The sequence below is a fragment of the Rutidosis leptorrhynchoides genome, chromosome 1 (assembly GCF_046630445.1).
Source record: "Rutidosis leptorrhynchoides isolate AG116_Rl617_1_P2 chromosome 1, CSIRO_AGI_Rlap_v1, whole genome shotgun sequence".
In the NCBI taxonomy this organism is placed as follows: domain Eukaryota; kingdom Viridiplantae; phylum Streptophyta; class Magnoliopsida; order Asterales; family Asteraceae; genus Rutidosis; species Rutidosis leptorrhynchoides.
This window is the reverse complement of record NC_092333.1, coordinates 721,111,814-721,127,140: the sequence shown is the minus strand read 5'-3', so window position 1 is coordinate 721,127,140 and position 15,327 is coordinate 721,111,814. Positions and strand designations below refer to the sequence as shown.

At 33.9% G+C, this 15,327-nt stretch overlaps 2 protein-coding genes across 8 annotated transcripts; both read right to left on the bottom strand.

Moving 5' to 3' along the window:
* Positions 1–8,715: 8,715 nt before the first annotated feature.
* LOC139886305 (CCG-binding protein 1-like) lies at positions 8,716–9,858 on the bottom strand. The gene is made up of 3 exons (XM_071870069.1): positions 9,600–9,858; positions 9,347–9,420; positions 8,716–9,186 (listed from the first exon to the last, which is right to left on the bottom strand). Exons 1-3 carry the CDS (start codon positions 9,775–9,777, stop codon positions 8,845–8,847), a joined length of 594 nt encoding a protein of 197 aa, XP_071726170.1. The 5' UTR covers positions 9,778–9,858; the 3' UTR covers positions 8,716–8,844.
* A 456-nt stretch (positions 9,859–10,314) lies between these two features.
* LOC139886303 (LAS seventeen-binding protein 3-like) lies at positions 10,315–13,294 on the bottom strand. Of its 7 annotated transcripts, XM_071870064.1 has the most exons (5): positions 12,944–13,294; positions 12,747–12,808; positions 12,567–12,636; positions 11,743–11,938; positions 10,799–11,214 (listed from the first exon to the last, which is right to left on the bottom strand). In XM_071870064.1, exons 3-5 carry the CDS (start codon positions 12,600–12,602, stop codon positions 11,159–11,161), a joined length of 288 nt encoding a protein of 95 aa, XP_071726165.1. In that variant the 5' UTR covers positions 12,603–12,636; positions 12,747–12,808; positions 12,944–13,294; the 3' UTR covers positions 10,799–11,158. The 7 variants fall into 7 exon arrangements, 6 of the variants coding, with proteins under 6 accessions (XP_071726167.1, XP_071726169.1, XP_071726168.1 ...); XM_071870066.1 differs by lacking the exon at positions 12,944–13,294 and adding an exon at positions 10,315–10,696 and having other exon boundaries at positions 11,207–11,283; positions 12,567–12,931; XM_071870067.1 differs by lacking the exon at positions 12,944–13,294 and having other exon boundaries at positions 10,795–11,117; positions 11,207–11,283; positions 12,567–12,931.
* Positions 13,295–15,327: the final 2,033 nt, after the last annotated feature.

The window sequence follows — 15,327 nt, the reverse complement described above, 5'->3', positions numbered from 1 at the left end:
GCTAAGGTATGAATTTTGTCTATACACTATTCATGCAGTCAATGCAGTAAAACGTGTCTAGACTAAGAGTAATAAGCAAGTGATTCTCTAAAGATGATAAGCAGGTAATTTTTGACACCAAATGATAAGCAAAACTTTTGACATGCAGACACGGTCGAAGTCCAGAATCACTAATGCATCCTAACAACTTATCAGTTAGACACACCAATGCAGACATGGTTCGCTAAGACCACCGCTCTGATACCAACTGAAATGACCCGTCCTAATCCATCCAGACAAAGTCCATATCGATTATAAACGATTCACAACAGTTGATTACATCGCGAGGTACTTGACCTCTTTATGATACATTTTACAAACATTGCATTCGTTTTTGAAAAGACAAACTTTCATTACATCGAAAGTTGACAACATGCATTCCATTTCGTAATATATCTTACTATAATAGACTTAATAATAATCTTGATGAACTCAACGACTCGAATGCAACGTCTTTTGAAATATGTCATGAATGACTCCAGATAATGTCTCTACAATGAGAAAATGCACAGCGGAAGATTTCTTTCATACCTGAGAATAAACATGCTTTAAAGTGTCAACCAAAAGGTTGGTGAGTTCGTTAGTTTAACATAAATAATCATTTCATAATTTTAATAGACCACAAGATTTCATATTTCCATTTCTCGTAAACATACGTCCCATGCATAGAGACAAAAATATCATTCATATGGATTGAACACCTGGTAACCGACATTCACAATATGCATATAAGAATATCCCCATCATTCCGGGATCCTCGTTCGGACATGATATAAATTTCGAAGTACTAAAGCATCCGGTACTTTGGATGGGGCTTGTTGAGCCCAATAGATCTATCTTTAGAGTTCGCGTCAATTAGGGTTTCTGTTCCCTAATTCTTAGATTACCAGACTATATAAAAAGGGCATATTCGATTAGATAATCCAACCATAGAATGTAGTTTCGATCACTTGTGTCTATTTCGTAAAGCATTTATAAAAGCAGCGCATGTATTCTCAGTCCCAAAAATATATATTGCAAAAGTATTTAAAAAGGGAATAATGAAACTCACAATACAATATTTTGTAGTAAAAATATTCATACGACGATACTGAACAATGGAGGATTGGCCTCAGATTCACGAACCTATATCATTTGTATATATTAAAACATATAATAATATTCAAACAAGTTATTTATTATCATTAATTGTTATTTTAGTAATGTATTAACCTTCGAAAATAATTTGTACATGCTCTCTAGTGCTTTGGTTATACATGACGATCAATATTTTAACAACATAAGTGAAGATAGATGGTCAGGTTACCTTTCCAAAAATTCATCAAAATTTTAGTATTAACATTACTTTAATACAAATACCACTTTGTTGATTGAATATCTTAGAAAAATAAGGAGATATCTCGGCTTAATGTTTATGAGACTCTTAATGCTTAGATAACGTTAACTTCGTACACCAATCTGGATCTATCCAACATTCGATTTATATACTCTTATAGTGCTGTCTACTTCCTTGATTATTTATAATAATCCCATGAGTAAAATAATTGAACTAACCCCACATGATCAAGCATCCGCTCGTACATGTCGTTTTCCATATTTTGTTTATTGAAAGTTATGCCTTAAAGAACCATTTTAATAATGAACAATGAATATACTACTACAATAAAATGATCTGAAAGCATATTAAAGAAAATTAATAAATACAAAATAAATTATTTATATAGCTATATACCTCAAAAAAATTATGTCGTGGATGAAGGAAACCGAACAGTAATGGAGCTATTTAGACGACATGCTGCAGTATGCTTAGGTTCGATGGTCTATAGCTACGGTCTACAGTAGTTCAAATCAAACGGACGATGAATAGTATCAATGGTGGTTTTGGGGTGGTGCTTGACAAAAACGAAACAGGAACATATACCGCAGCGAATGACAGTGGTGTTTATTGATCGAAACAAAAAAATATAGCAGCAACATGTAGTGATGTTGGTAGTGGTTGATACGTACCAAAAGTATAAATACTAGGTTATACTTAATTTTTTTTTTTTGTTCTTAAATTCTCTGAATGTCAGCTAAAAAAATAATAACGTCACAGGCTCAATTTCGTCAAAGCCCAAAGACAATCAGTCCCCATGCATTTTAATCATAGTCTTCCTAATTTTCAATTTTTTTTTTTTTTTTTTTTTGGTCCAAACATGATGTTGTTGTTTAAAACGTGACAAAGTGCATCGAGCTTGTTTATTCTTAAAGGCCATCAACATGTCACGTGTGAGATTAAATATCATGTTTGAACCCACTTTTATTACCTCACATTTGGTGACAATGAGGCCCGGTGTGAGGATGGCCGAAGGTTAAGGTTGGTGGAAGGGTGGTTCACGATGGGTGAAAGTGGGTTTGATGAAGACGATGGCGGGTTCATGGAGAGGTGGTTCATCGGCTGAGGGTGGTAGCCGGGAGTGGCGTATGGTGGGTCAGCGAGGATGGTGAAAATGGGTGGTGATAGGGAAGAAGAATGGATGGTGGGTGTTTGATCATCGAGAAAGAAACATTGTGTTTGTAATAGCTTTTGAACTGAGGAATGAGACATTAACAAGGTGATGGACATAAAAAAAAATCAAAATATGTGGAGTTGGAGCACATAGTGCTCATGGGTTTCTGTTGGAAATGATGGTGGGTGATAATATATTTACTTTGCATATGTATATAATATAATATATAGGGATTAGATAAAAGAAATAGATGGCCGATGATGATTAATCAAGTTGGAGGAAAAGTTTAATATAATAATAATAATAAACTTAAACGTGTGAATTGAAAAAGTATGCAGCCTTTTAAATGTCATTTAGCTACCGACACTTTTCCAGCACAGTGCTATATCGTGGTCCGTTGCTAGACAGTTAACGTATAAAAGTGCTCCTAAAAATCCCGAATTTTTAGTTTAATTATATTTTATTATTTCACCCATTAACTGTTTGAAACCTGATCAAAAAGTTTCGATAATTATTTATTTTCTGTTCCAATTTATATAAACGGAGTACTAATATCTAAACTTAAAAATGTAAAAATATTTTTAACAAATCTAAAATCTTCGTAATCGATTTACACTTCAACTTTTATTTTAATCTTTCATGAACATGTATTATATCTATATTAAAACTAACGAAACGTCAACCGAGTGTCACTGACGTTTACTAATTAGGCTCGAAATCAATATATTCTCTTTCTATATGCAAACACTTTTAAATAGCAAGTTTTAACTATTAAAATAAATATATTATATATATTTTTAAACAATTAGATTTAATATAATTTTATATATTTACAAGAAATATTTATATATACATATATATACATATCTATATATTTATAATAGTAGTTTTCATTACATCGCATATTATTTTACATATTTATTTCCTAAAATTAAATCATATATTATATCAAATAATATTTTAAATTATTATTATATATATATTTAAATATATATGTATCTATTTACAAATAGTTGTTCGTGAATCGTCAGAAACAGTCGAAGGTCAATTGAATATATGAAACAGTTCAAGATTTTGAGACTCAACCTAACAGACTTTGCTTATCGTGTCAAATCCACGTAAAGATTAAAGTTTGAATTTGGTCGGAAATTCCCGGGTCATCACAATCCATGAGATGCATTTCTAAATTTTTAGAAACTGCCAGGCTGATTAAGTACCTAAAAGTAATTGCATCCATAACAGGGGAATAAGTTTCTTCATAATCAATTCCCGGTCTTTGAGAAAAACCTTGAGCTACAAGTCTAGCTTTATACCTTGTAACTTCATTTTTCTCATTTCTTTTTCGGACAAAAATCCATCTGTATCCTACAGGTTTCACATCTTTAGGAGTGAGAATGATGGATCCGAAAACTTTTCTTTTATTGAGTGATTCTAATTCAGCTCGTATTGCTTCTTTCCATTGAGCCCAATCATGTCTATTTTGACATTCAACCATAGATGTTGGTTCTGGATCATCATCATTATTCATGATGTCATATGCAACATTAAATGAAAATTTCTCATCAAGATTTTTCATTTTATTTCGGTTCCATAATATTTTTGAATATGCATAATTGATTGCAATTTCTGTATTGACATCATCAATCTCCTCTGCAGTAGGAGTACTGATTTGTGGTTCTTCTTGAACACTTTCTTTTACTTCATTATCAGCTGATTTTCTTTTTCGAGGATTTTTATCCTTTGAACCAATTGGTCTTCCACGTTTCTGACGTGGCAAAGATTCATGAGTGACGTTATTGCCAGCTTTTGGAATTTCAATTCGAGCTGGAGTATTTACTGCTGGTATATATGATTTTGTCACCGTTTTTGTATCTGTAAATGCATCAGGCAATTGATTTGCAAGTTCTTGTATATGCATTATCTTTTGAACTTCTGTCTCGCATTCTTTTGTGCGAGGATCAAGATACTTTAATTGAGGTTCACACCATGAAACATCATTTTCTTTATTTTTCATTTCTCCCCCTAATCTAGGGAACAATGTTTCATTAAAATGACAATCAGCAAAACGTGCTGTAAAAACGTCACATGTCATAGGTTCAATATACCTTAATATTGAAGATGTTTCATATCCAACATATATTACCAACCTCCTTTGAGGACCCATTTTTGTACGTTGTGGTGTCGCAATTGGAACATACACTGCACAACCAAATGTTCTAAGATGAGAAATATTTGGCTCTTGACCAAAAGCAAGTCGTAGGGGGGAATATTTATGACTTGCACTTGGTCTGATGCGAATCAATGCAGCAGCATGTAAAATTGCATGACCCCATATAGATACAGGGAGTTTTGTTCTCATTATCAATGGTCTAGCGATTAACTGTAAACGTTTAATCAATGACTCGGCTAAACCATTTTGTGTATGCAGATGAGCAACAGAATGTTCAACAACAATTCCTATAGACATGCAATAGTCATTAAATGCTTGAGATGTAAATTCACCAGCATTATCAAGTCTCACTCTTTTAATGGTGTAATCAGGAAAATGAGCTCTCAATTTAATAATTTGGGCAAGAAATTTTGCAAATGCCACATTACGGCTTGATAACAGACAAACATGAGACCATCTGCTAGATGCGTCTATTAGAACCATGAAATATCTAAATGGTCCACATGGTGGATGAATTGGTCCACATATATCACCTTGAATTCTTTCAAGAAACATTGGTGATTCTTTCTCAACCTTAAGTGGTGAGGGTCTAGTTATCAATTTTCCAAGAGAGCAAGATGTACATGGAACCATTGTATCATGATGGATTTTTCTATCCTTTAGTGGATGTCCATGAGTACATTCAATAATCCTTTTCATCATTGTTGATCCTGGATGGCCTAATCTGTTATGCCATAAACTGAATACACCAGGATCAATATATTTTTCGTTAACTACTATATGTATTTCTGGTATATTTATATGTGTATAATGTAATTCAGAACTAAGTCTTGGCAGTTTTTCAACCACATGACTCTTGTCAGTGATACTTAAATATTTCTCATTTTCTGTTGTCATTGACTGATAATCATACCCGTTAAGGTATATGTCGGAGAAACTCAATAAATTTCTGCTTGACTTGGGAGAAAATAAGGCATCATTTATTAAAAATTTTGTACCATTTGGTAGTATGAAATTTGCCTTTCCTATCCCTTTTATCAAGTTAGCAGGTCCTGATATTGTATGTATAGTTCCTTCCGTTGGTTTTAGATCAATAAAATATTTCTCGAATTTAAGTATAGTGTGTGTAGTTTCACTGTCTGCTATACAGAGATCTCCACCACTTGATTGATGTATTCCAGCAAAATTCATATTGAACTTCATATAAGAAATAAATAGTGAGTACATTAATATTACACAATATTTTACACGCAAATAGATAGTACTGAAACATTTAGCAAACATAATGACAAAGACAGACGATATTAAATCGTTTATTTTTCGAAAGACACACAACTTAAACATTCAAGAAATCTTCATATAAATCAGATGGTTTCTCAGTGACTGTTGGATCGACGTTATCCACAAAGTTTACTTCCTTTTCTTTATCTTTCAGCGAATCCTGATACATCTTAACAAGATGTTTAGATGTTCGGCAAGTATTAGCCCAGTGGCCCATTCTACCACATCTGTAGCAAGATTCTTCAGAATTTTTAGAAGAATTTTCTTCAACATCTTGTTTAGTGGGCTTGTTTTGTGGTTGATATTTATATTTTCGTGGATTATTATTTCTTTGACCACCACGGCCACGATCACGACCACGTCCTCGCCCATTACCATTACCATAAGGATGGTTTCTACCATAGTTATGGCTTTTGGCATGATGATGGTGATGGTTATTATAACCACGACCTTGCCCGCGTCCTTGTCCCTGTTTATAATTATTTGCAGTATTTGCTTCAGGGATTGCAAGTGTACCAGTAGGACGGGATTGCTGATTTTTCATTAATAGCTCATCATTTTGCTCTGCAACTAAGAGATATGAATTAAGTTCAGGATATGTTTTGAACTTTAGCATTCTCAAATTTCTTTGCACTGTGATGTTTGCAGCATTCATTGTGGAGAAAGTTTTCTCCATCATGTCTGCATCACTTATTTCATGTCCACAGAATTTAAGTTGTGAACATGTATTATACAGAGCTGAGCTATATTCATTTACTTTCTTAAAGTCTTGGAACCTTAATGTTCTCCATTGTTCCATAGCAGCTGGAAGTAAAATTTCTCTTTGATTATTGAATCTGCTTTTGAGACCTTCCCATAAAACATGGGGATCTTCTACAGTCACATAATTATTTTGTAAGCATTCATCAATATGTTGATGAATAAAGCAACATGCCGTTGCTTGTTCTTTTTCAGAACAAGTGTTGTTTTCATTTATGGCTTCAAGAATGCCCATTGATTTAAGATGCATTTTTACTTTTATAACCCATGGCATGTAGTTGTTTCCAGTTGATTCTAAAGGAGTAAATTTAAGCTTTTCCAGATTCGACATTTTCTATTAAAACAAACAACATGATAAATTATAGTCACTTTATATTCATAAGTATATAAACATTAAACATAAATTTAATATAACATAAATGATAAGTATGTGACAGTGTCGACCATATGTAAGCAATCATTAATAAATGTTATATAACATAATATAAATATTAGTAAACATAAATGATAATTAGGCGACAGTGTCGGCCATATAAATGTTAGATAATAGAAATATAAATGTTAGTAACATAAATGATAATTAGGCGACAGTGTCGGCCATATAAATGTTAGATAATTGAAATATAAATGTTAGTAACATAAATGATAATTAGACGACAGTTTCGACCATATATTATTCAGGTGGTATAACCGACCATATATCATTTAGGTGGCAGAGCCAACCATAATTAGTATTAAGATTATCGTGCTGATAACGTGTTATAATTCAGTAGGCTTATAACTACCTTTAGTGGTTTGATTCTTGATGTTATAATTCAGTAGGCTTATAACTACCTTTAGTGATTTGATTCTTGATTAAGAATACTAATAATGAAGTGTAAGAACAAAGATGATAATGGAGAGAAAGAAAGAAACACTTTGTAAGTGTGAGAAATGGTGCAAGTTTAATGCTTGCATTCATGGCTATTTATAGCAAAAATATCACAAGTTTAGGTAATACAATAATATTACTTTTGTGTATCAATAATTGACTATCCATATATATATATATATATATATATATATATATATATATATATATATATATATATATATATATATATATATAATAACATTTCCATGTTATGTCTACTTAATCGGCACAAGTTTTGTGTTGGGTCTTCTTAGTCGGTATAAGTTGTGCCGGGTTTTCATAGGTGTTGATTGTTTTTTAAAATATTTTGTTATATGATTTGAGAACCATGTCTGAAAAGTAGTGTGGCCTAAAAGTTTATAAGCTGAATAGTAAAGATTGTTTTAACATCTATAAAATAACTTAATCTTGTATGCAGCTCTTGAAAGTTAATAATACTCTGTAATAATTAATAATCTCTACATTTAATGGTAAATTATGATGCTACTGATATTGTTAAATATTCGAAATTATGCTAATTGCGTCAGTTTCAAGCAGTGTTGTAAAAGTCGGCCGACTTGACCGACGCGTCGGCCGATGCGTCGTTTTTTTGGGTTCTCCGTCCCTTTTTTCTGAAAACGACTCAAAAGACGGTCAAAGCTAAAAGTTCGGTCAAAGACGGTCAAAGTTGGTCAAAAACGGTCAAAATCATTCAAATTTTTGTCAAGATGTGATATGTTTAAAAATTAGGGTTTGTTTTCATTTTTTGGACCGCTCTTTTCTCTGTGTCCTTGCTGATTATGTACTCGGTAACATTAATTAAGTTTGAAGTTTGATTGTATTTAAATTCAAGTTCTTATTTAAGAAATTTACGGTACAGAATCAACTATTTTATACACATATAAATATATATTTAAAAAATTATCAATAAAGTCAACGTTGGTCAACGACCGATGCGTCCCCGACTCGGCCGACGCGTCCTTTTTAGGTCTCGACCGATGCGTCCCCGACTCGCGACTTTTACGACCAAGTATGTTCACAAAAATCTGAAAAATAGATTGTTTATGTGAATAGTACTCCATGACTAGAAAAACAGGGCATTAAGCTACACATTGGATCAAAAGTAGCAAGACGGATACATATATACATACAGAAGCATAATCACCTTATTCAAAACATAACTAAAACCTAACAAATCAATATAATCATAATTTTTAAGATTCGTGATCAGGAGCTTGAGAGTACCAAGCAGGGGAACGTCCTTTTGAGCGAAGCAATCGAGTAAATGGCGAATCAGGCATTCTCCCTCTCTCTTCTTCCTCCATCTCTTCTCGACTCTTCGGTAATCCATCTGGTACCGGACACATTTTTCCAACATCAACTGCATCAATATGTGTATTCTTCACCTTCATATTACTCCCGTCTGATTCGTTCTCATGTTCCAATTGCTTATTCGCCTTGTGAATTTCTGATATTCCGTGTAGACATCCTATTAATGATTTTACACCTCCTGATTCCAGTATCACTCTTTCCACCACTTCTTTTGGCGCTTCTTTCTATTCATTCATAATAAATAGAGATAGGAAGAATAATATTAATATTAATAATTTAATATTAATATTAATAATATGCTACTAAACATCAACTAATCATTAATCAATATAATAAACTGAAATTATGTGTGTTGATGAGATTACAGTAATCAGTTAATCTTACTTCGAGATCCTTGAGCTCGAAATAAGCTCTCCAGCAACTGTAAGAACGATCTCCTTCCAGAGTTGAACAATAATCTAAACAATACAGCAAATACAGTTACTAAATTGACCTATACATTAATACATACAGAATATAACCTAATAACGGTTCACTTTTTCAACAACAATTAAACGGATGATATACAGATCCATCAGAACTACTAATTTTTAGCTTAAGAGTAAACTGAATTAAATTGAGAGATAAGAAAGAGTACCTGCTAAATCATTCTCGGATTTCTGGATTAACGGAGGATCCTTAACGATTCTGTCAATTTTGCTTCGGCTAAACGGTTCAAGTTTAGGTATATAAGCGTTGTTTCTGGAGGAACAACAGATCGTCGTTGACGGAGCTAACGGCGGTGAGTAAACGGAAGGTGCTGCCCTAATCATCATCTTTGGTGATTCAATGTTTATGTGTGATTTTAAGTGTTTTTTGCTGAGTGATAATTATTTCTTTATTGAAACGTCAGTTACGGTGTTTATATATATGTAAAGGGATACTATGATTTTTTATTTAAAATAATAAAATAAAATGTACGTCAAGTGTGCTTTGGATAAGGATGAAATATCTTTTGATGACTATTTCTTTTTTCAGTTGTTGATAAACTAGAGTGACTGTGTTCTTGGCCGTTGGATGGTTATGATTGGCGGTTTATAATATTAACCCATGAGCGATAAATATTTGGTGAGGGTTGGTACTCATTACGGTAGGTGCGATACATTGAGAAGTCGCTTCCATGGGATATTTTAGTGTGAGCTACTGAGCTCTGGCCCACAACCCTTTCGCTTTTGCTTACAAAAAAAAATCTAATTTTTAAAAAGACGAATTATTAAAAGTCTTCACTAGTGAAGAGACTCGTGGATTCACGGGTTTTTAAAGAATTTTTTTTTTTTAATAATACATTATATAATCAACTTCTACGAAATAGAAAACAACAATGTTTAACCGAATATAGGAAAGAACGACAATCATTGCGAAGTTGATTGTCCATAGCTCCATTCCTTTACACATTCATCATTAAGATTGTTTAAGGTACTCCTTTATGCGAATTGTACAACCATAAATATACGAATTGAACACATCAAAAGTAGATGAGTACCTGGTCCTCTTGTTACTTTTGTCCAACATCAATAAGTAACAGAAAATGAAACAAATTATGTGAAACTGAAAATGAAATTGAAACCAATTGCAGTCTTCAAGTTCACCTCATGCAATCTTCAAGTAGATGAGTACCTGGTACCTCATGCAGTCTTCAAGTTCACCTACAAATTATACAACTAACACCCCATCCTCATACCTCATACCTCTTACCTGCAAATTTTAAGATCAAATATCAAATGATCAAGTTTTTTTTTTTGAATAATTCAAATTAAGACCTACTTGAACCAAAATTCAGATTGAGTCCACAAATTTTTTTTTGAAAAAGCAAGAAGAATGCATTATATATATATCAATCGATTTGTACATAGATGGATAAGGCCGACATTTGTTTGGCCTATCCAAAAAGAATACAACACACGGAGATAATTTGCAAAAGATTGCAAACCAAGATATTACACGAACCTAATACATACTATGATGCTATCATAGATAATAATGATATCATTAGGTTTAATGTACCGTTAACTATTATTCCATTCCATTTACACAGATATATTTTATCTTTGTATCTGATGTACCGTTGCAATTGCATTAACCAACCCATCAGTGACACCCTTCCGGTAAGCATCAACTTCAAAAATCCATCACAAACTCATATTTAATCGTAGCGAATTATTGACGATGTTCAATAGCTAGTTCATAAGTGCTAATAGTATATACCTTTGGACCTATAAAAATACCACCAAAGTCATAACTTGCTTAAGGAACTTTGATAGTTTCAGCTGATTGAGAGTTGCCTGCCCAGTTAATCAAAGTAGTCACAGTTGCATGTCCATTTAAAGAAGTGAAATTTTTAGAATACTAAGTACCAAAAGCAATAAGTTATAAAAAAAGATAATGTTTTGGACGATTAAAGGTGTTGCAACTGTGAAAACAAACAATCATCAAAAGTTGATATTTCGTAACATCGATTTATGATGAGTATTTTGATTAAATCATGATTTTTTTAGTTTTTCGGTTTTAAACGAAAACGCAACTGAACGAATTCAAATTCGACTTTTGGATCAGTTTCGGTTTTGAAATTGAATTCGGTTTCAGTTTTCAACTTGACCTCCAAAATTTTCAAAACCGAACCGATAAACACCCTTGTTTTTTCCTTTAATTCAACTTCTTTATTATACCCTTGGACCTGTTTTAGAGATGTGTTAAAATTGCCACCTCACAATCGGTTATCTGAAATTAAGTTTTTGATTTACCTTTACTACAACTGTAAGTATAGCAAGCAGCATAACCACCATCACCAGCCCTAAAATCAGCTTTAGCAGCCCGCCCAATAACACCAGCAGCGGCACTCACACCTGTACCTACCGATAAATGTGCATTGCCGCTAAACGTTCGGAAAGCATCACTGTTTCTTAGCACGATTATGAAATCAGTAACTTCCCCTCCAACCTGTTTATCCAAAATAAAACAAACAAAAAATAGTGGAAAAAAAAAATCACAACTTGACGACACAGGCAAATCCAACAGATTAAGCAAATATAATTTTTTTTAACAGCATCAGATTAAGCAAATATAATATACAGAGAGTAATTGATACAAAACACATAACATCAATCTATAATGCAAAATCTGAAGACATGATAGAAAATGAAACATTTAATTAAAGAGAATAATCAATCAGTTACTTACATGATAGGAGCCTCGGATTCAAAGACTAAGAAAATTAGTTTTGCACCATAATATACATGCTTACATCAACAAAAACTTCCTACAAATCAATAAAACTTCCTTGCTACAGTGTTACTCTACATCACATAATATGCAGATAAAACATGTGATGGGTAAGTGATGCCATATTAATATGATCAAGGTGATTAGCATATTGAAGTAGCATGACTAAATCTATTACCAAAAAATTAATGTTGAGTTTCTTCTTTCACGCATCTTATTGAGACAGTAGGTAGTACATTAATAACAAAAATAAAATACAAAACTTTAATTTGTTACTTCATATAACATATATAAATTTCACGTTGGCAATTATTGATGTCAACTGAATTGGAATATAAAACATTACCATCTCTTTATCCACTCTCTTCCAAACCACCAACATATCTCTTGTCAGTTTCCTTGTATAAACTATTCAACTATCAAGATCACAAACTATGTATTAACATAATATACTTACTTTATTGTGATTATAATAGATACATAATAATGGAAAAATACTAATTACAGAAGGTATATGAATATGCACAAATAAATACAGTAGTAAATTCAGAGCCTCATTTCATCGAACACCTGATATGCGTTCAAGAACTACATAGAATTGAACAAAACTTAATCCATTAACAATATACTGAAGGAAATTCGTAAAGAAAAACACAAAATCGAAAACCCATATGTGTTTAAATGCAAGCTTTAAACCTCGAAACTATACATAACATAATTTACCTGATGGAGATTCGTGATACAATCGCTACAATCTCTTCGAACCCCATGTTATTTTTGTGCAGTGTTTTAGAAGACAGAAATGATACAATGATAATCATCAATGGAGCGATCCGATGGCGGAGGTGTTCAGATCATCGAGAGAGAGACGATTGGGTGGTGATGGAGACAGTTTCATAGCGATCGCCGGCGCTATTTTATGGTGGTTGCGGCAGCGGTGGATTAAGAGGAGGAGAAGGAGTGGAGATGAATGCTTTTGATGAAGAGGAAGGAAGAAAGAGAATGAGATATTACAGGGAAGTTGCAGCGGGTAAAGGCACGCGTGATTTTTCTTGGAACATACTCAGTATTTGTTTTATTTTTCCAACACTCCATATCTGTTTTATTCTCTCAGTGTCTAAGTATTATAGTTCCAAGGCAATTTTAAAAATTTTAAATTATCAAGCAGGTATTTTTATTGTTCGGTTTTTTTTTTAAATACGTTTTTTTGTAAAAAAAAACCTTTAAAATGTTATTTATTTGATGATGTAAGCAAGGTTATATATTGTTGTGCCAAGTGTCCAATATTTTTTTTTAAGCTAAGGTTTAAATTACAAAGTGATGTCATTGCTATGGCATTTTCAAAGAATGTAATAGATTATTTATTCATATATAGTCGAACTGCTTATTTTTTTATTCTTTGAGAAAACGTAATTTTTTTTATTTTTTTATATTTTTTTAAAAGGCAAACCTACAATCTACACAGGAAACCACGAATATTTACATCTCACTGCCTCAATTGAGGATTGAACCCACAACCTTTAGGTTGAAGGGTTCCTCTCATACCGCTAGGCCAAGGGCCCTTTGAGAAAACGTAATAACATTCAATAGATTTGAAGATGAGAAAATTGCGCGGTTGGTCCCTGTGGTTTACATGAAATGGGGTGTTTGGTCCCTGAACTTCATTTTCGGGGTTGTTGGTCCCTGTGGTTTTCAAAACACGTGTGGTTGGTCCCTGACAGGGACCAAATACACCTGTTTTGAACTTTCATTTTCGGGGTGGTTGGTCCCTGACAGGGACCAACTACGCGTGTTTTGAAAACCACAGGGACCAACAACCCCGAAAATGAAGTTCAGGGACCAAACACCCCATTTCATATAAACCACGGGGACCAACCACGCAATTTTCTCTTTGAAGATCAAAAACTAAAATCGATACAAAAAAAAAAAAAAAAAAAAAAACCCTAACCAAATAAGCGGACATAAAACACTAACCTAAATCAGTTTCAACTAACAAGACGAAATCAAGATGACTAGGAAAGTAAATACATATCTAACAACAAATATTCTATGTAACAGTTGCAATAAAATCAAAAAATAAACATCAAAAAATAAACAGATACAACAAACAACGACAACCGCCATCACAACAACAATAAAACACCAACAACTGTTAAGCAACCCGGGCTGTCTTCAGATGAACCCAAACCGTCAAAAAACAAAATTCTCCCCTAGATTTCCAACTGGGAGATCGTCGCATGGTCCAAATCTGGAGGCGCCCAAAGAAGGAAAGGATTCACACACACACCCACGACAACAGACAACACAAAACCACCACAAACCCTACCACCCTTACCCTCGGTCCCATTAACCCATCATCCTCCGACCGCTGTTCATGGCCTTCACAAACTGCTTGAAAAAACCACCACATCCACCGTAGAAACAACTTATCAAACAGCACACCACCGGTGGCCACCACCACCAAGTGGTAGGCCACCAATCGCCGATGTAACTAACGCACTACACTTCCACCATTGTCTGGCAACCATAAGTGGCCACCACCAACTGGGTGGTAGACCACCAACTGCCAGACGATGGCAGCAGCACAACCGGTGGCCACCATCAACAGGGCGGTGAACCACGAAACACGTGGACGTCGAGGGGATAATAGGAGCAGAAAACAAAAGCACATAGGCTCTCCTTCACCATAGACGGCCAGTGACCACCACCAACAAGATGATAGACCACCAACCACCGCCGGAAAAGAAGAACCAAAACGGTCTCGTGCCGAGAAAGGTTAAAAAATGGCGACGAAAGAAAGGCCTAACAACCATAGCCACAACCACCACGAGAACGGTAGTGGAAAAATGGCTATGACCGTCTGAAACTCCGTCACCAAGAAAGGGTAGTAAAGGCTGCTGGATAAAAAACAAACCGGAAGAAAAAAGGTCAAGCCATCGACGAAATGCCGGTGGCCGGAAGTTAAACAAACCTCGAAGGCCACACAACGAAGGGGAAGATCGGAGTTGTAGAGATGACAGCATCAGCTATGAATGGGAAGAGGGAGGTGAAAGTTTATTTTAGGGTTTTAAGATAGAGGACAAGTGTACACTTCTATTCTCTCATCA

Bases quoted from the DNA above. Each gene is read 5' to 3' on its own strand.
- LOC139886303 (XM_071870064.1), bottom strand. From the start codon at position 12,602: ATGTTGGTGGTTTGGAAGAGAGTGGATAAAGAGATG. The intron at 11,939-12,566 runs GTAATGTTTTAT...TTGGATAAACAG, and splicing joins AGAGAGTGGATAAAGAGATG to GTTGGAGGGGAAGTTACTGA. The intron at 11,215-11,742 runs GTAAATCAAAAA...GTATTTTTATAG, and splicing joins TACTTACAGTTGTAGTAAAG to GTCCAAAGGTATATACTATT.
- LOC139886305 (XM_071870069.1), bottom strand. From the start codon at position 9,777: ATGATGATTAGGGCAGCACCTTCCGTTTACTCACCGCCGTTAGCTCCG. The intron at 9,421-9,599 runs GTACTCTTTCTT...TGTATTGTTTAG, and splicing joins ATCCGAGAATGATTTAGCAG to ATTATTGTTCAACTCTGGAA. The intron at 9,187-9,346 runs GTAAGATTAACT...ATGAATGAATAG, and splicing joins TCGAGCTCAAGGATCTCGAA to AAAGAAGCGCCAAAAGAAGT.